The sequence below is a fragment of the Anabrus simplex genome, chromosome 5, assembly GCF_040414725.1.
Source record: "Anabrus simplex isolate iqAnaSimp1 chromosome 5, ASM4041472v1, whole genome shotgun sequence".
NCBI lineage: Eukaryota > Metazoa > Arthropoda > Insecta > Orthoptera > Tettigoniidae > Anabrus > Anabrus simplex.
In genome coordinates, this window is record NC_090269.1 from 42,152,979 (window position 1) to 42,173,452 (window position 20,474).

General features: G+C 37.4%; 1 protein-coding gene across 1 annotated transcript in view; it reads right to left on the reverse strand.

Moving 5' to 3' along the window:
- The window catches only part of LOC136874341 (phospholipid-transporting ATPase ABCA1-like), a 372,334-nt gene that overhangs the window by 36,955 nt on the left and 314,905 nt on the right, over positions 1–20,474 (reverse strand). Inside the window, 4 exon segments of the mRNA XM_068227760.1 lie at positions 3,164–3,306; positions 5,874–5,997; positions 13,364–13,508; positions 13,608–13,723. Coding sequence (XP_068083861.1) covers positions 3,164–3,306; positions 5,874–5,997; positions 13,364–13,508; positions 13,608–13,723 — 528 coding nt within the window.

The window sequence follows — 20,474 nt, forward strand, 5'->3', positions numbered from 1 at the left end:
AGGAAAATATTGGACAGGAACAGCATTGACAGATACGTGGTATTGTTTCTTAAGGGATGATATACATATAAGTTATGAAAAGACCAATGGAACCATACCTCCTAACAAAGGTCGTGGCACCTTGGATATCCTCTTGCATATACTTCGTGAAAGAAGAACGAAGAAGCATTATAAGATCTAAGATTGGAACTATGCCATCCCTCTGAAATGCATCCTTTAAATGTATGTAATTTTCTGACCATAGATTCTTCTAATTGTTCTTTTTTTTTTAGTACAGTTTTAATGATCATGCACGCGATTAAAAAGTTGCCTGAATACATGTAAATATAATTCATTATGTCCGACTCATTGGCTGAACAGTCAGCGTACTGGCCTTCGGTTCAGAAGGTCCCGGGTTTGATTCCCGGCCGGGTCATCGATTTTAACCTTAATTGGTTAATTCCAGTGGCACGGGGGGTGGGTGTATGTGTTGTCTTCATCATCACTTCATCCTCATCATGACACGCAGGTCGCCTACGGGTGTCAAATAGAAAGACCTGCACCTGGCGAGCCGAACCTCTCCTGGGATATCACAGCACTAAAAGCCATACAACATTTCATTTCAGAATTCATTTTGTCTGACCTTGTCATCTAACTGTAGCCTTAGAAAATCATCACATTAGTATATTTATTTGCAAGGTGTGAGGATTGAAGTGTGGAGTGTTATAAGTATCCATCCCCATCTGGTGAAAACATCAGTGGATACTGAAGAGCATCGTGTGGTAAATATACTTCTGATACTGGATACAAACAATCTTTTCTTGCTTCAATATAGAATCTGTTGATCTACAATTAGAACTACCGAGCAAGTTGGCCATGTGGTTAGGGGCGCACAGCTGTGAGCTTGCATTCGGTAGATAGTGGGTTCGAGCCCCACTGCTGGCAGCCCTGAAAATGGTTGTTTGATCTAGTACCAGACTTAACTCAATAAATTTCCAATTTCTTTGCAATCATTTAAGAAAAGGCTAGGAAAACAACAGATAGGGAATTTGCCACCTGGGCAACCGCCCTAAATGCAGATCAGTAGTGATTGAGCGATTGAACTTTGCCTTCACTTGAATTTAGCAAGCCCTCACAAGAGGTCAGATTAGGGCAGTGCTGCTTTGTAGTACCACTGTGCTCAAGGTAGGGGAGGTAAACTACCTGCTATTTTCTGCCACCACCTTGAACGACAGGTAGTCGGTGAGACAGAGCGGTGACAGATGGTTGCGTGATGAAAGACAATGGCATAGTTGGTGCAACTAGCACGTTCGGAGTTTCTCTTGTGTGTGTAAATATCTGTAGGGAGTGTTTCTTTATTGTGTATTACATGTGTTTTTAAGTTGTGTAAATATATTTGTGTTAATAATTCCACCACAGGGATCCAGTGATATGAACCAGCTACCTACTTTTAAAGTTAAAAACTTCATAATTGTTCTGTATTGAACTGAGAATCACAATACTAAAAAGAAAGTATAGAGGTTCCACCTTTTCAATACACTATTATTAAGTTATACCAATATTAAGTTACAACATGTTAACTTTGGGACCAGTTTCAACACATTTAAAGTGTCATCATCAGCTGATTAAGAGAACAGTGCAAAAGGACTAAATCATAAACAATTATAAACACACATAACAAGTATAAGACGTTATTTACAGTGAAAAGGGTGTATGTAGAAATATCAACACTTTTTATGAAGAAGTAAATTCAGTTGAAGTTCATTTGTAACATGACAGTCTTGAATATTCTTGCTGTGCTGTAATCAGCTACCTACCTCATGATCGATACCTACAGTCCACTTCCTTCCTCGTGCTATCCTATCTAAAACTTTATATCCTAACTGAATCAATTCAAACTTGTGTCTATCCGTACCGACTATGTCACTGTCTTTCGTCACGCAACTGTCTGTCGCTGCTCCATCTCAATGACTCTCTGTCGTTAAGGGTGGGGGCTGGAAGTAGCAGGTAGTTTACCTCCCCTACCTAGTGGACAGTGGTACTACAAAGGAGTACTGTCATAATCTGACCTCTGGTGAGACCTTGCTAAACTCAAGTGAAAGCAAAGCAGCAGAGTTAAGTCTGGTACTAGATCAAACAATGGTTTTCTGTAGTTTCCTATTTTCACACCAGGCAAATGCTGGGGCTGTACCTTAATTAAGACCATGGCCACTTCCTTCCCACTCCTGGCCCCTTCCTATCCCACCATCGTCATAAGACCTAGCTGTGTCGGTGCGATGTAGAGCAAGTTATAAAAATGAAAGAAATACAATCACAACTCCATTCACAGTTAGTGTATTCAAGTGGCAAGAATGTTCTTTTTTGGTTTTCTGTCAGACTTAACAATGATCTCAAATGTTAATCAGGCTGTCTCACCACTGTCACTATGAACTCCATGAGTATTTTTGTTTCTTTGCCCAGTGAACTTCACCTGTCCTGTATCCTCTAGCTGTTCAGTATGCTGTTAATAGCTGCCATGATAACATCCTATGTGCTCTTCAGAACACTGTGTAGAAACCTAGTGGTCTGCTGGACTTCACAATAACAGTTAAGCTACTCTTCCAATTTGAGAGAACTGTTCTTTTTATTCCTCATTAATAGTTTGGATACCAAGTTGTCAACATGCCCCCTCAATGTGTTGAACCCTGTCCTCCTGCTGAAGCTGGGAAGCAGAAATGAGTTTGTCAGAGCCTGAGCAGAAATGGATGTAGAACAACTGGGACTGATAAGGAGAGATCCAATCTGTTTGAAGATAGCAGTGTGAGAAGATGTGGAGAATGTCTTTGTCCTCTTGCGTTTTCTTTCTATTTCTCCGTCTTCCCACACTGACTTATCATATGTATCCTATTATGAGTTACTTTCTATGTTTGTGTCTTTCTATACATGACTTAATTCAGAGAATATCTGTCTTTATTGTATTTTACCATCCTAGTTACTAAATATGTTCATATTCCTATAGCACACAGAATATATAAAACAGAATTAATGCAAGCAAATCACATTGTAAATGGCTTTGATCTTACATTCCAACTGATACCATAACATTAACAATAAAGTATACTGTTGTTGCAGTATATCATACTTTGTTCAAATTCCTTAAAAGACCACAAATATATAAGTAAAAGAAGTTATGAAATCTGCCTACCTTTCTTTCACAGAACTTGAAGTTGATGATTCTGTATTCAATTCCCAGTGTTATTGCAAAACATACAATTCCACAGATTAGCATACAGAAGAAGTTCTTTCCAAGATTTCCCCACTCGAAGACGTTCACCTGAAAGTTTATTCCTGAAACTAAAGAGCCAATATTTTATACAAATGAAGCTTCTATAAGTACTAATACATGCTTCTATAAGATTTGTTTAAGTCAATGTCTAATTGTTATACGTATCTTGAGGTCATAAAGTCAAAATAAATCCTGCACATCTTTGTTACAAATGTCAATTTTTCCATGTTATTGTTGAGTTCTAACATTTTAAACAGTTCAATACTTTAATTTCTATAATAAATAGTATTCATAAACTGCAGTAATATATTTAATGGAAGGTTAATGATGTTATACAACTCAGCCTAATGAGATTTTCCTTATACAGGAATACAGTGCCCAACGGATGAGGGTTGGATGACTCTAAATAACCTGACACCCTAAGAAAGTCAATGACTTAGGGTGAGCAAGTTTGTTTAAGAGGGGGATGTGAAGGAAATGCTACTAGGATCCATTAAGCAAGAACTGAACTCTAGATTAGGAGCATTTGTGAAGAGATGTTCTTCTTCATATCAAAGGTGGTTTTTCATTTCCAAAGACAGATGGAGCGACATTGGTTGAAAAATTTTCTGTCTCATTATATTTCCAAAGACAGGTGGAGTGACATTGGTTGGAATATTTTCTGTTCTTTATAGCATTAACTAATCTTGCCAGTTACAGCAGAACCTGTGGCAAGGGAGTATAAGTGTAACGAAGAAGAATGAGGTTCTACTGTACAAGTCTCTTCCCAAATTATTAAGGTTACAACAATTTTGATCATTTCATCACTGCTGTCTTAAATGAGTATGTGCTACTTTACAGATTGTCGCACTGAATCCTGAAGCTCCAGAAATCATTTCTCAATCTGTTAATGAAGCTAGATTAAACTTACAGGTACAAATGCTCAACAGAAAAGCAACAATTTGTTGGTCATTTGCATATGTACTCTAAGTATTAACTGATATTTTTCCTTGATCAATATATCTTTGTAGAATGTACTGAAGTAGTGGTCTAGAACTCTGTCACTTATCTCAGTGTACCAAGTCCCAAATATGACTACTTCAGGTGGGATTTTCAATAGGACCAGCATGAGAACAGGAATGGCATCCCAGTCAAGTCTGAGTCTGTCTCTCCTGCAGACCCTACACAAGTATAGAAAGGTGGCCTTGAAAAAAAAAAAGGCCGCTTCAAACTAATGCAACAAAAAATAAAAATAAAAAGGGATGAGAACAAGTTCAGTCTTCTTTTCAAACAACGCTGTGGACAACTACCACATTTTGTAATGGAGAGCTCAATTCCTCCTTTAACTCCTCAGAGATGGGGAACATTTGAGTGCTGCTTTACCCAGCGGACAGAAACAATTCAGGTGCGAGAACTGAGGAAATGCAGGGATCTCTTTAAAAATTCTCTGTTACAAGAGTTCAGCTCATAATATTTTTGAATGTTCAGAGTAGAGATTCAAAAGAATTTAGTTTACATTCTTTGACTTTATATCTACCATACAGTCTACTAATGGAGAACAGACCTTCCACATTTTATAAGGAATTTGCATGGGTTGTTTCACAATACAATGAAAACCAGGGTAAACATTGCCTCGAAAACTTTGAGCGGAAGAACCGGAAACAACAGTTCCAAAATTCATTTAACACAACTCCTTGGTTATTGGGACAATTAATTCACGAGAAAGAGGGCATGTACTTCAGCATGTTTTGTCGTCCATTATTTGGTTGCATGCACCATGCGCTCCCATTCCTGATGTTGTGTGTCCACTGTCACTTTGCTCAGTTCAGTCTAGTTTAGTGCTGTTATCGTATGATTTATTAAAACTTAAATTACTTCTCTTTCACTCAACTGCACTGTGCCATGCTTCTGTGCTGCACAATATTGTATTTCAAAGTGACAGCGAGTCAAGTAATTAGAAGTTGTAAGATGTTTCAAGGCATTCGAAGAATTATAGGAATCCTTGTCAGATGATGCCAACATACATATCAGTGAAAAGATGATGATTAATACTATCAATCTACATAACGAAATATATAATGATTCATACAACCGCTAGAATGTAGCAGAAATTTAAATCTACAGTATATGCTCTCAAGTGGAAAGAGGTCAGACAATATAGAAAAAGGTAACACTAATTCGGGCTGATTCATACATACAAGGAAGGCAGAGATCATCACCTTCAAAGACATACCATTTCCATCTCGACAATTTCCGAACTTTACAAGTTAGAACAAAATGAATTTAGGCCTACAAGGGTCTATACCACGCATGGAGGTCGGCGGCATGTGAAGAAAAGGAGGTCTATACGATGTATGCAGGTCAGTGTCAAGGGGTTAAAACAAATACGGGGAATAATGTGAATTGCAAAAGACAGAGCATCAAAACAATTCCTCCCATTATTTTGCCTCTTCCTCTTCTGCTGCTAAATGGTACATAAATTATTTCTAAAGGTAACAGGTACAAAAGGTAATATTAAGAGTAGAATTGTGCAGGGAAAGAAAACTCATAATAAACACTAATAACCTCACTAATCACCTACAGTCTTAACCAATGGTCTGTCTGAGTTTGATTTACCAGACAGAATATCAGACAAGTTTCTTATACTCACATTGAGATTTGAAAACTTTTTCTTCATAATGATATTTTGCCATATTCATAAGTCCTTGTCCAAGACAAAACTGAGGGAAGATCAAGAAAACCTGCCTGATGACTGAACCAATAAACTTCAGTTCCTGAAGAAGAGATCAAATGACAGAGGATTATTAAATAATACATAGTACATAAAATAAACAGAAATGCTTTTATTTATAATTCACGGTATGCTAGTAATAACTAAACTAGAAAGCCAAACTTCACAAAGACACTGAGATATGTGAAAATAGAGAAAATCAAAAACTTATTTGATGAGAATATGACTTCTCAGATACTACAGGTTAGAACCGATGGTACCTAATGTTCTACGACTGTAGAATTGATGATAAACTGAATATGAAAGTGATGGCAGTAATTCAATTGAAGCTGAAAATTGATGGTGCATGCACACATTTCCTTTTTTTTTTTTTAATTATTTCCTCTTATCATGACTATGTTTTGGAGTAAAACAATGGATAAACTGTTACAATATTCAAAATGATCCAATTTTAATGAAAGGGGACTGGAGTGATGGTGGTTGCTACAAGATTACTTTTGGAAAACGGAGGATAAAATGATATTTCAGTAGCTACTGAAAAAAAATATTCTCAAATGCATAATATATAGGGTGTTATCAAAGAGCGAAAAGCAGTACTGTTCAGAATCATACAAATAATTCCACAATATCCTGTTAAATTATGTTACTCTGACCTTCTTACATTCTTACGTTTGCAAGATCAATTCTTTCTTATGAACTTTTCAGTGTGATGTTTTTTCTAGAGCATTTCCATAAACTTTGTATTTCTTTTTCAAGGCTGAGGAAGGCCCAATAGGGCCAAAACATGTATCTTTAATATGATTTTACTCAACAATTAACGTACTGACTAAAGTGAACTGCTGTAATTACATATTTTCTTTACTGTAAAGTCAAGACAGAACAAATATGAGATTCTTAAATTGCAGTACATAGCCCTTGTAAAGTGTAATACCATATTCAGAAAAGCTAATGAATCACAAGTGAAAACAAATTCACAAAAGCTTAACATAATGCCGTATGCACTTCTTAACAACATCGGACACTAAAACGGGAAAACTAAATTATTACGAATAAAAGTAAACGTGGAAAGGAGGTTACGATCTACAAAGGGAACGCACTACTGATCTCAGAGTCACTGGAACACTCCAACAATGTATTACTGTCACCATCAGCTGCCCCCAAAGAGATTGCTAAACTTTCGACACTACACTAAATTATTAAAACTATATTGTATCAATTTATGCTATGCTAAACTGTAAACTACACTATACTAGAGAGATACAGAATAGAATCATCAATATGAGAAATACAAATTACTAAAGAAAATGCAAACCGCACTGAATACCATAAACACTGAGATTGTTTAACCACGTGGTGAATATACAAAACAGAGTTGGCAACCACGTTCGGGACTGATATCAATTGATGTGAATGGCAGCTTGGTATTGGTTGGATGTCTGAGTTTCTGCAGTGAACAGAGCTAAAATTGGCCAAAACACCAATTTAGAAGCCATTATGTTCAGAGCATATGAACTGTAAAAAAGTTTGTTGTTGTTGTTGTTGTTGTTGTTGTAAAAAGTGGGGTTATTTTTTCCATCATACTTATTTCTCAGCTTGCCAAGACTTTCCTGTATTAGCCCAGCAAATGTATAGACATATTAATACTAAAGTTATGAAAACAAAAAGGCCTGCTGCCATTTCTTGATGGATACAGTACTTTTGTATCCATCTCTTGGCACAGGCCAGAGTAAAGTGTAGCTTCCACCGAAGTCCCAGTCTCATCCATGGCTGTGACAATGTGGAAGCTGCTGGGGTATGGGTGGTGCTGAGTAATGACATTCAGAGCACAACTAGTGCATCTGAGTGTTATGAAAGGTGTTGCTCATAGGGTCAGTCGTGCTGCAATAGCACTTTCTGACCCAGTGAGGAAAGAAATGGCAAACTACCTCACTCCTCGTCTTGCCTAGTACGCCTCATTTTGGTGCTGCCATTGGTTTTTGCGGTTTCCTTATAACCACATAACCTTTGGTGGTGCTATTTGAGGATCAAACCAGCCTCTGGGCTGATGACCTAACAGAGAGACATGAAAACAAAGGAATACAAGATAACACACAATTAATTTGTAAATGTGCTTAAGCTATTTTTATAGTTATCTAGACTTCAACTGAAAAAAGTGTCTTCATGGCCCTTCAAGTTCGATCAGTCTCTCTCAGGCCCATATAATACAACTCTTTGCCGGTAGGTGAGCATTTATAAGACATTAAAATTGTGCATCTGGAGTAGCTAGTACAGTATTAACTTTCAACCTGATTGAGAACCAGTCTCCCGGCCAGTGCACTCCTCTATACCCCAGCCTTCATGAATAACTTAAGTCACAGTAAATAAGTACATACATACATACATATATACATACATACATACATACATACATACATACATACATACAAGATGGATTTAAAATTGCATTTTCTTATTCTGGACACCACTGTTATATAAAACCAATATTTAAAATTTCTAGCCAAAGTACAGACCAAACTCGTATTTTATTTATATAGATATGTTGATGAGCAGGAAGAGGCTACAATGCACTGCATTAAGATGAAGTTTGGAATTTGGTCATTCATGAAATGTAAGTGTAATTGTCACACAAACAGAAGAGGAAAGTTATAGTTTGCTTGGTGCAGAGGACTCAGTACAATTGGCTGAATGACTTGAATAAAGTGTCAAACAGACAGAGGTCACAGTCCCATATGAGGAAGATATAACTCATTATGAATTTAACTAATTGGAGGGTAGACCATATCAGAGGCAAAGAAACTTGCTCACTCGTATAGCAAGGAGTCATCTAGAAGGGGATCATTTTTATACATGGGTTGATTTTTTAATAGTGGCAACTAAGCTGTAACAATGCCGTGAAACGTGGCTAGGCAATATAATGTATACCTGAAATAGCTTAGATACCCACCCTACCTCAATGTAAATGAACTCGCCCTCCATATAGCATGCACATGTGCAGCGACAAGAACAAGCTCCTCTGATCTTGCGTTGAAATCATTACAGCTGTATTCCATGAGCGTGCGCTCAAAACTGCTTTCTTCTTCTTGTTTGGTCATCCTGTAGAAAGTGATGACGATGTGCAGAATGTGAATGCGATAGTGCTGGCAGATCGGAACATCGCAATTTCTGAATTGGCTAACAATACAGGGCTGGCACCTTCTACTGTGCTGCAAATCCTGAAGAAGCGGCAGGGAATGCAGAAATACACCTCCAAATGGATTCCACATGATTTGACCAAACTTTAAAAATGGCTGCGTTATGATGCAGCTCATACGAACTTGGAGCGCTATGAACACGAAGGTGAGGTCTTCTTATGGCGGATAATCACTATTGATGAGACCTGGGCCAGAGCTTATGAACCGCAGCTGAAACGCCAATCAAGTGGCATCATCACAGGTCACCATGAAAAGTAACAGTTCGGCCAACCGGAACCAACGTGAAGGCCATGCTGACCGTTGCCCGGGATGGGTTTATCATAAAGCATACCATTTCCCCGAGGATGCACTATTAATGCGGAGTATTACTGCGCATTTTTTCAAAAGAACCTGGTAGCAGCTCTAAGAAGAAAACGAGGACACTTCCTGAATAACCCACCCATCATTCTGCATGACAATGCAAGACCTCATGCAGCAGGACCTGTGACTGAGTTGTTCAATCACTGGAGCTGGGAAGTGCTTATTCACCAGATCTCATCCCTAAAATGAAGACACTAGTTCGAGTGGTCGGCTTCCGCACAGTGGATGACTCCACCCTCAACCTCCACAGATCAGGCGCTCTCAACGGCATCCAACAGCTTCTACATCACCGTTAATGAGTGCTACACAACGGTAGTGATTACTTCGAAGGTCTATAAACTTCCTAACGTTGTAAGTATGCTATGAATCTAAATAAAAAATGGTTGCTACTATTAAAAATTCAACCCATGGATTTCTAGCCTTACCACTCCAAAGGTAAAAATCAGTCCATAAATTGCAGGAAGTCATATCACAAGAAAGTCACGCAAGAGTGATTTTCCAGATGGGAACTTCAAGACAGCTTGGTTAGGCTTTCCACAAGGCCACAAGGTATACGACAACTTTTAAATTTCAAAATTTCATAACTCATATGGCATCATTAATTACCATAGCTAGATGACTATGACAAGTTAAAAGAGTAAAACAAAATACTTACACGTATACAGAGTGGTCGGAAACAATGTGAACCGGATATATGTGCATTAGAGTGTTGATCATACAGATAAATAATTGGAAAACATTAATTAGATATCTTGTACCATTGTCATTTTATCAGCTGCTGAAGTTATCCAATCAGTTCGCTTTGCAGGCAACTTCAGATGGGCTTTGCGAGGTGGTGTTGCTAAATCTGCACGTGGCTTGTGACTATCTTGAGAGCACCAATAGAAGATATAAACTTCTCCAGGGGAGAGACTTGAACAAGGACTTCCCTGCTGATAGGTTCGCCCCATAGCAAGCACGCTACGGCTGAAACCCATGGTGTGTTAGTGTCTGATGCTCATTTCTCTGCATGATTCTCAAGTCCGACGAAATCACGTGCAGATTTAGCAACACTGCCTCGTAAAGCCCATTTGAATTCCCCCGTGAATCAATCTGATTGCCTAACTTCAGCAGCTGATAAAATGACAACAGCACATGATATCAGCGTAAACTTTTCAAATTACTTATCAGTATGACCAATGCTCTACCGCTCACATACTCGGTTCACGTTGTTTCCGACCACCCTGTATTTGTACTATAAGGTACAATTATAAAAGAAAATTACTTTGAGCTTTACTGTATGATTTCAGTTCTATTCTACAAGAAGAAAAAATAATTAAGAGATAGATTCTAACTACTTGTCCTACATACTGTTGTGATGTTTGGGACATCACTGAATGTTTTTAATTATTGAACTATTAAATTAATTGATAAGATGTGTATATTTAATCACTGATAGGCCATGTTTAAATTAGTATGTATATATATATAGGGTTTTTATCATCCGTTTCAATCATCATTTCATTTCTTTGTATTGCGGCTATAACGTATTCTGAACGAACAAATTATTGGGTAAAGTATTTTAACATCATGCATATTTATAACTTGCAGTAAATTTTCCAATAGCCGTTGTGAGGTGACCAGAGTCAGCAGGCTAATTTCAGCCCAATTCCAGGAAAAGTACGTCATCTAGGTTACGAGAGACCTTACCCTCTCTACCTCATGAAGAGACAGTTGATACATTATTAACACCCACTTTTCAAACTCCGCTTCGCGACGCTTTATTTCAGCGGGAAAGTTCAGCCTATGTGAATGAACGTAATGAAGCAACGTGATGGATTCACAGCAATACATCGGAGAAGGGATGAGACCTCGAATCTTACTGGACCATGTGATATGGCTGATGGAAGGAGACTTTTGAACCGATATATACCACCGACAAGAGCTGGAGAGGACATTCATACTCTTATTCTTACTCGTGAGCAGATTGTCACTTGTATTCGGACTTTCGGACATTCTGATTCTCACTCTTGGAAGAGACTCTTACTACGATTCTACGTCTGCACGTCGGAGAAGATTTTAACTTAGTTCACTTCACATCTGAGTATATACTACTCAAAAGTTACTCTCATTGGGACTTGTTATCTCAATGACGAGAGGTAGTCAACGGGAGACCGGTTTTCACTAGTATAGGGGAGGAGAGCTTTTATTATGAATTTAGCTACGCTACTGTTCCGTAATACAGAAGAATACAAGTGTATTCTCTCCATGAACATAACCCATGGTGGTTTTGCATTTAAAATTAGGACTCATTACGACTTTATGTAAGGAGTACAGTAGGAAGTGTTAAGGACAGGAAATGTAGAAGCAGGACTGGAATCCAACAACAGAGAAGGCAGCCGGTATGAGATCCACACATCATCAGCTTCAAGACAACAGAGTCTACATATGGTGAGCTTATGGCATAAGTTACTGCAAGTCTTCGCGCAACAGTTCATTTTTAAAATTAATTTCATTCAATTTTTCTTTTGCTTCCGTAAGTTCAGATGTCGTTAAAACGCCGTTACGTCACGTTTTTCATCTTAATAAATAGCTGTTTTAATTTGTATTTTATGAAATGATTATTAATGATCCTTAAATTCCAAGTTAGTGTACTTAATGATTTGTGTTCCGTTCACCTTACCCCTGGGAGTTTTTTGAGTCTCATTATGTATTATTATTATTATTATTATTATTATTAGTATTATTATTATTATTATTATTATTATTATTAATTATCTACTTTTGTTTTCAAGCCATAAGCTTGAAGACTGGCGCCCTTGGGATACTGTTTATGGAGAAACAATGACATATCATTTATTTATTTTAATATTAAAGTGACCCGCCACGTTATAATTTTGTCATACATCTGTGGGCCAAGTTGGTACGTCACACTGTGTCAATGAAAACTGGGAGTGCAGGAGACTGGCAGAAATCTACAATGATGGTAGAGCGGCAAGCAAAATGATAGCCTTGGCAAATTGTAGGCCAAGTTATTTAGAAGATGCTGGAAGTGGAAACTGCAAAAATCTTCTGCTGGCCTATACAAAGACTGAAGCCGGGGAGTAGCAGTCAGTCTTGAGTCATTCAGAAGTGTCAGGGAGGAATGAGATATTCTTGATTACACGAAGTGCAGCATGCAAGTGAAGCTGTGAATTGCTACAGCGCTTTCAGAGACTGTGGTGGAGAACAGGAGTTCTTTTTAAATACAATTATTTAGAAGAATATATTTATATAGGTCCACCTGTTCAATACAATATTGATACAAGCCACTTACGTACAAAAACACTATTGATGGAAAAGTTTATTGTTGATACATTAAAAAATGTTCCCAGTCTTGATAAAATTCTAAACTGAGAAAAAAAAGGGGGGATGATGAACTTTAAGGTCTATCTTAGTAGTTACAGTCCAATGCTAATTACAAAATACTGTACTCTGGCTGGGGGAGTTGTTTCTTATGTTATTCATAGAATTTTTGTCATATAAAGTATATGGTAAAATGTGGGCATCAATATGGAATGTGAGTGCGAGGTTGTACACAAGGACACTATTCCTCTTCTATGAAAGGTGAAATGTAATTCTCTCTCCTCCAGCTCCTTGAGTGGGTTACTCAAGTCGTGTTGAGATTTGAATGGAACAGGAGTTCAACACACCAGAGGGCTACGACTATTCAAGGTGAAAAACGTGAATGCGAATGCACTTGTAAATAACTGTAAATAGCATAGTCAATAGTAAAAGCATGCTACCTCTCTGAGTGGTTATTTTAGTTTTAAGGACCCTGATAACTAGACATAATATTCTCTGAAGTATCAAACAAATACACAAACAAATATATATTACCAAATCATTAAAAACTTCTAAGATGAAAGTGGCTACAGTTGTGATGATTCCAATAAACAGATTTCCACAAGCCAATGTAACAAAAGCAGTACTGGGAATGTTGAACATAAAGCTAGCTGGGTACATGAGAGGTATGCTTGCCCATCTAGAACAAACAAGAATCAAATATAATTTCATAGTTATTCACAATCAGGAGTTTTATTCTCTACTTCATTTAGTTAAATTAATTATAAATCCCACTCACCCATACAGGAGTAATAGTAGTATCAAAGCCCAAAAGTTAGGGTATGTTACGTAAGCTTCTTCTTCAAAAACAAGGAATACAAATACACAGAGTATAGTCGCTACCATATAGCACATCTGGAAAACAAGCAAGAAAAACAGAAAAATGACAAAATATTATCTTAGTGTTGTAAAGAGTACTAGCTAAGTAACCTGATTTCTTTCTAATTAATTTATTATAGTTCATTCCACACCATTTATTCAAACCTAAACAGTCCATTAGAGAACTTGGTCTGCCAAGACAACTAGTGGTCAGCCAGATGGTCAGTGTTTCATCCCCAACTGTATTTCCTGATTTCAAAAATTACAATTTCAGATTTTTATATGCATTAAAGTTTTAGTTACAGATTTTGCAAAGAAATGTGTAGAAACAACTGTAACAAGCATTTCTAAAAGTGAAGATGGATTCCCCAGATATATCAAATTAAATTTAAAAGACATTTTATCCTGTAATTGTCCAGACAAGAAATATTACTTACAAGGAAGATACAAAATCACAAAAATAATTTTACAGAACAAACATAACAAGTCACATTAGTCTACAAACAATTTTGACATTTTATTTAAAAATTTGGACTGAATGGAAAATTATGAAATGAGAAACCTTTCTGATTATATCACAGGTATTGGAATTTCTTAGTGGTGAATGGAGATGTAAACACTGAAGCAGAGAGAATGGTAAATCAATGACAGTGACACACTGCAGTAGCTGTACTTCAAATTAGGTCAGAAATTGTCTGAGTATGATGTTATGGCAGAATGTAATGGTTGCATATATTTATTATATCTTTTTATAACTTGCTTTATGCCACTCTGACACAGATAGGTCTTATGGTGACAATGGGATAGGAAAGGGCTAGGAGTGGGAAGCAAGCGACTGTGTCCTTAACTAACGTACAGCCTCAGCATTTGGCTGGTGTGAAAATAGGAAACCACCAGAAGACCATCTTCAGGGCTGCCGACAGTGGGGTTCGAACCCACTATATTCCGAATGGAAGCTGATAGCTACATGACCAAAACTGCGCACCTATTCGCTCAACAATGGATGCATACAAGAAAACTGGAAAAGCTGAAACAACACAGTGAATTAATTTCACTGACCAATATTCTAACTCAACTGTTAATAGACAATGACACAAACAGAGAAGGATCGTTGACAGATAATAAGATGCAGAGTAGTTTTATAGCACAAAAAGGCTGCCGGGACCAGATATTTAGTATGCACAGAATAATGGAAAAGTATATGAGAAAGAATTAAGATTTGTGTGGATGGTGATACCATGATCATATAGCCACCTTCTAGTTTTCCATGGAATTCCAACCATACAAAAGTTCCACATGTACTGGTTGGGCTATGAACCATGTTACTGTGGTGAGAAATCAGTGCCAATGTTACATGGCTGTCACATCCCCTAGAGAAGCATAGATGCACATTTTTAAGAACTGTAACTAATTTAACATTACATTTTTCAGTCATTAGGTTGCTCCATTTGGAATGAGTAAATGCTATGCACTGTAAGGTTTACTACAGAGATAAAATGGCCCAGGAGAACATGAGCAGAGATTTCTTCCTGTCTAAGGAATACCTATGACCACTGAACTACCATGATATGCTATCCTGCTCTGCTGGCCAGGGAACTTACTATATATAACTGAAACATGTAATACAAAATATACTTTTTAGATCTAGACAGAGGAAAAGGGTGTGTCTCAAAAGAAAGAATTTATGCCATGCCGATGGAGGATTATGATATCAAAGGAATGATATTAAAGCTATCACAGGTATATAAATAATTAAACTGCATAGTATTGAACTTCAAGTACAATCATTTACGAGGGATGCAAAGCTGTAAAACTTTTGTTTATACCAAGGGTCATGCTTTGCACCAACAATGACAATGTAATGCACTCAATATATTATTATTATTTATTATTTTTTTTTGCTAGGGGCTTTACGTCGCACCGACACAGATAGGTCTTATGGCGACGATTTTATTATTATTATTATTATTATTATTATTATTATTATTATTACAAAATATGAAACATTCCACTATAATATGCTTTTACATGCAATATTAATAATTTTGTAAATCTATGAACTAGAAACAAATACTGGTAAAAAACAGAACAAGAGTGGTAATCAAGATTCAATATGAACAGTGTTTAACATCTAATTAATGCTCTTTTCAATGAAAGATAGATCCTACAACTCTACATACAGGATTTTTACATCATCTAACATAGTTACAGACCCAAAAATTTTGTAAATGAATTTTTATGCAAAAAAAAAAAAAAATTTGTTAAAGGGTGTAAATCAGTTTGCATTTTACAGACATTAAAAATCATAATAAATAAAACTCAAATTTGTGAAATCCAACAAAATTTTGTGAATAAAATTTTCCGCACAAAATTTCATGCTCTTACACTTTTCATATGAAATTTATTGCAAAAAAATGTATTTTGTACATCATTTTATTAAACTTCGTGTTCTACAGCTTGCAGCATCATATGGTGATGTCATCTTAAAATTTTAATGGAACAAAAGTTTTTTTTTTTTTTTTGCTAGTTGCTTTACTTCACACCGACACAGATAGGTCTTATGGCGATGATAGGATAGGAAAGAAAAGCATTCGTTATTGTTCAGGTCCATGGTAGGCTGATGCTTACGCTTTATTTGGTGTATCTGTCCACGAAAAATTTGTATTTTGTTGTGCAGTTGAATTTGAAGATGCTGAAAGTTATAAATATAAATGAACTGTTTGTACATATTTAACACTTGAATAAATTAATGATGTGTAAATATAAAGTCTTCAAAAACATCTTTTTAATTCCTACATCAATGTTCGAAGTGAGCAAATTTCTTTTCTTAAGAAAGGATTTCCTTGCTTGTGGATAGTCTGCATTTTATGTCTTCCTTACTTCTGCCATTGTTAGTTATTTTACTACCCAAGTAACAATATTCATCTACTTCCTTTAAGACTTCATTTCCTAATCTAATATTTCCTGCATTACCTGACTTCGTTCGACTGCACTCAATTACTTTTGTTTTGGACTTATTAATTTTCATCTTGTACTCTTTACCCAAGTCTCTGTCCATACCATTTGGCAATTTCTCCAGATCTTCTGCAGTCTCAGATAAAATAATATCATCAGCAAATCTCAGGGTTTTGATTTTCTCTCCTTGGATTGTGATTCCCTTCCCAAACTCCACTTTGATTTCCTTCACTGCCTGTTCTATATAATCATTGAAAAGGAGGGGGGGACAAACTGCAACCTTGCTTTACTCCTTTTCAACTCGTCTTTCCATCTTCTGTAAATAATACATGTTAAAATTTTGCAGGCATGAGATACTAAACTCATGGTGAGGTGGTTTTCACAATTGTCAGCATGAGCTTTCTTGGGAATAGGTATAACAACATTTTGCCAAAAACTGGATGGCACTTCTCCTGTCTCATACATCTTACACACTAAATGGAATAACTTCGCCATGCTGGTTTCTCCTAAGACAGTCATCAATTCCAGGTGCCTTGTTCTTATTTAGGTCTCTCAAAGCTCTATCAAATTCTGACCTCAAAATTGGGTATCCCATTTCATCAGCATCCACAGCCTCTTCTTGTTGAAGAGCCATATCATTTATGTCCTTACCTTGATACAACTGTTGGATATGTTCCTGCCATCTTTTTGCCTTGTCTTCTTTCCCTAGAGGTGGTTTTCTATCTGAACTCTTAATATTCATACACCTAGTTTTTCTTTCTCCAAAAGTTTCCTTGATTTTTCTGTATGAATCTACCTTTCCTAGGACCATACAACCTTCAACACCCTTGCCCTTCTCCTTCAGCCATTCTTCCTTAGCTGTCCTGCACTTCCTATCCACTTCATTTTTTAATCACCTGTATTCCTTTCTGCCCTCTTCATTTTTTGAATTCTTGCACTTTCATCGTTCATTAATCAGGTCTAGTATCTTCTAAGTTATCCTTTGATTCTTAGTTGATCTTTCCTTTCTTCCTAACAGTTCTTCAGCAGCCCTACAGACCTCATACTTTCCGACTCCATTCTTCCTCTATTGTGTTTCCGTCAGCCTTTTCATTTAGTCCTTGTGCAAACTGTTCCTTGAAACCGTTTCTCACACTCTTTTCTTTCAATTTGTTTAGATCCCACTTCCTTGCTTTCCTTTCTATCTCAAATATCTTCAACTTCAGATGACACTTTATGATCAACAAGTTGTGGTCAGAGTCTACGTCTGTTCCTGGGAAAGTTTTGCAATCCAGCACCTGGTTTCTGAATCTCTGCCTAATCATAATGAAGTCTATTTGATACCTCCCAATGTCTCCACGTCTCATCCACATATACAGCCATGTCGTTTGTGGTGTTTGAACAATGTATTAGCAAAGATTAAATTATGATCGGTGCATTTCATTACTTTGTCCCAATCGGTATTCTCCTACTATGTTATCTCCTCCTTGGCCTACCACTATATTCCAGTCTCCCATCACAATTAGATTCTTATCACCTTTTACATATTGTATTCAATCTTCTATCTCTTCATATATTCTTTCGATTTCTTAATCATCTGCTGAACTACCCTTGTTTGATTTTGTGTTGATAATTCTGTATTCACCTGACCAAAAATCCTGCTCTTCCTGCTAACGTACTTCACTTATACTAACTAAATCTAAGTCTATCCATCTCCCTTTTCAGATTCTCTAACCTACCACAACGATTCAAACTTCTAACATTCCACACTCCGACTCGCAGAATGTCAGTATCCATTTTTCTGATGATTGCCCCCTCTTATGTAGTCCCCACCCAGAGATCCGAATGGGGGACTATTTTACCTCTGGAATATTTTATCTGTGAGGACGCCATGATCAGTACATCATTCATACAGAGAGAGCTGCATGTCCTTGGGAGTTAGTTATGGCTGTAATTTCCCGTTGCTTTCAGCCATCTAGCAGTATCAACACAGCTAAGCTATGTTGAGTTTTATTACAAGGCCATATCAGTCAGTCATCCAGACTGCCGCCCTTGCAACTTCCGAAAAGCTGGTACCCTGCATTCAATGAGACCAACGCAAAAGGAAAATTAAAACCTGAAAAGGACGAATTAATATGAAACTCAGTGAATGCCTTGATAATAGCAAATATTCCATATGACCCAAATTTTAAAGCATGGATGAACAAATATATTCCAGGTAAGTAATTCATGTATATGAAACAAAAAGTAGTTTCTTTTATTCTTTATTGCCTTTATGGCATAAAAAACCTAATCTATCAAAAATGTTCTATTGTTGCAGGAGCTGTAGATACCCCCACTGCAGACCATTAAAGAACTAAATATACTCCAAGAGTGCAAAGGAGAAGAAAGAAAGAGTGAAGGAAGCAGTCAGTGGCCAAATACCATATTTGCTCGCATATAACTTGCACTTTTTTGACCAAAAGTAAGTGTGAACATTTTTAGTGCGTGATATATGCGGAGATTTGTGTGCGATAGATTATATTCCCAAAAAATTGAAATAAGACAACTGGCAAAATTACCCTATTCACTGTCACTGCCTTCAATCTCCAAGCTATTCTCCCATACATCATTCTCGTCACCACCCCATATTGCATCATACTGACTTCTGTCCAACGCACTTGCAATGCCCGTCTTAAAGAAACTCTTCACAATAACGTCTGTCGACGCCATAACGCATGCCCACACAATCCAATCACACGAGTTCAACTGACTGCCTCTTTATTTTGCCTGCTGGCGTCAGCTCATGCTCCCCTCCTGCCATCCATTTGGTGTACAATTTATGTATGTTGTCCTTGAAGGGCTTGTTGACGAAAACATCTAAGGGTTGTAGACAATGTGAGAGTCCACCAGGAATTACTAGATCAGTTTTCATTTCCTGAAGACCTTTGTGTCTTCCACCAAGTGTGCACGGAAACTGTCCCCCACTAGTATTGCTGGGTGTCGAAGCAGTGCCCCTGGCCGTGCTCCCCACACTGTACGGACCCAGTCCTGGACAAAAGCTGTATCCATCCAACCTTTCTCTTGAACCCGTTCGTGATTGCCTCTGGGAAACTTTGCTTTAGGCACTGTTTATCCTTTGAAAATAATGTACGGTGGCAATTTTCTTCCGTCTGCGGTTACTGCTAGCATGACAGTGCAACGTTGTTTTTCACACCCAGCTGTACGTACAAGCATGCTACATTCTTCCTTCTTGTTGATGGTGGTGTTGATGGCATGTCGAAGTTTATTGGGGTTTGATCTGCAATGCCAATTTGAAATAAGAGGCAATTGTTTTTCTTCTGCATTGCTATCACATGGCGATGAAAATCTATGATTTTGTCGCTGAAATCACTTGGCATTCTCTGACAGAGAGATGTTCGCCTTTGCAGACACAATCCTTTTTGTGTCATGAATCTACAGATCCAACCCCGGCTCACTTTCATATCCAAACAGCTGATTCCTCCTTTAATCGCTAGTTCACGCACTTTGAAATGTAGCATCTCGTGCGAGATACTAAAGCCATCGTTTCACAACTCTGTAACGTAACGAAGCAACTCGTCTTCCAGCTCAGGAAACTTACAAGTTTTCAGCCGTCTGAATGCCTTACGTGTTCGGTTGGTGATTTCTAGCGCAGCTTTCTGTTTATGCCAGTAGCGAACATTAAACTTAATCACACTGAATTCTCGATCGGCAGCTCTGTTACCATGTTCTTCAGCTTATTTTATCACAGAGTTTAAACCCAGCCGTATAACTCCCATGTTTCTCCATAACAGAGATCAACCACAAGAAATAAATTTCATAATTAACCAATATTGTCAGCCTCAATAAGATA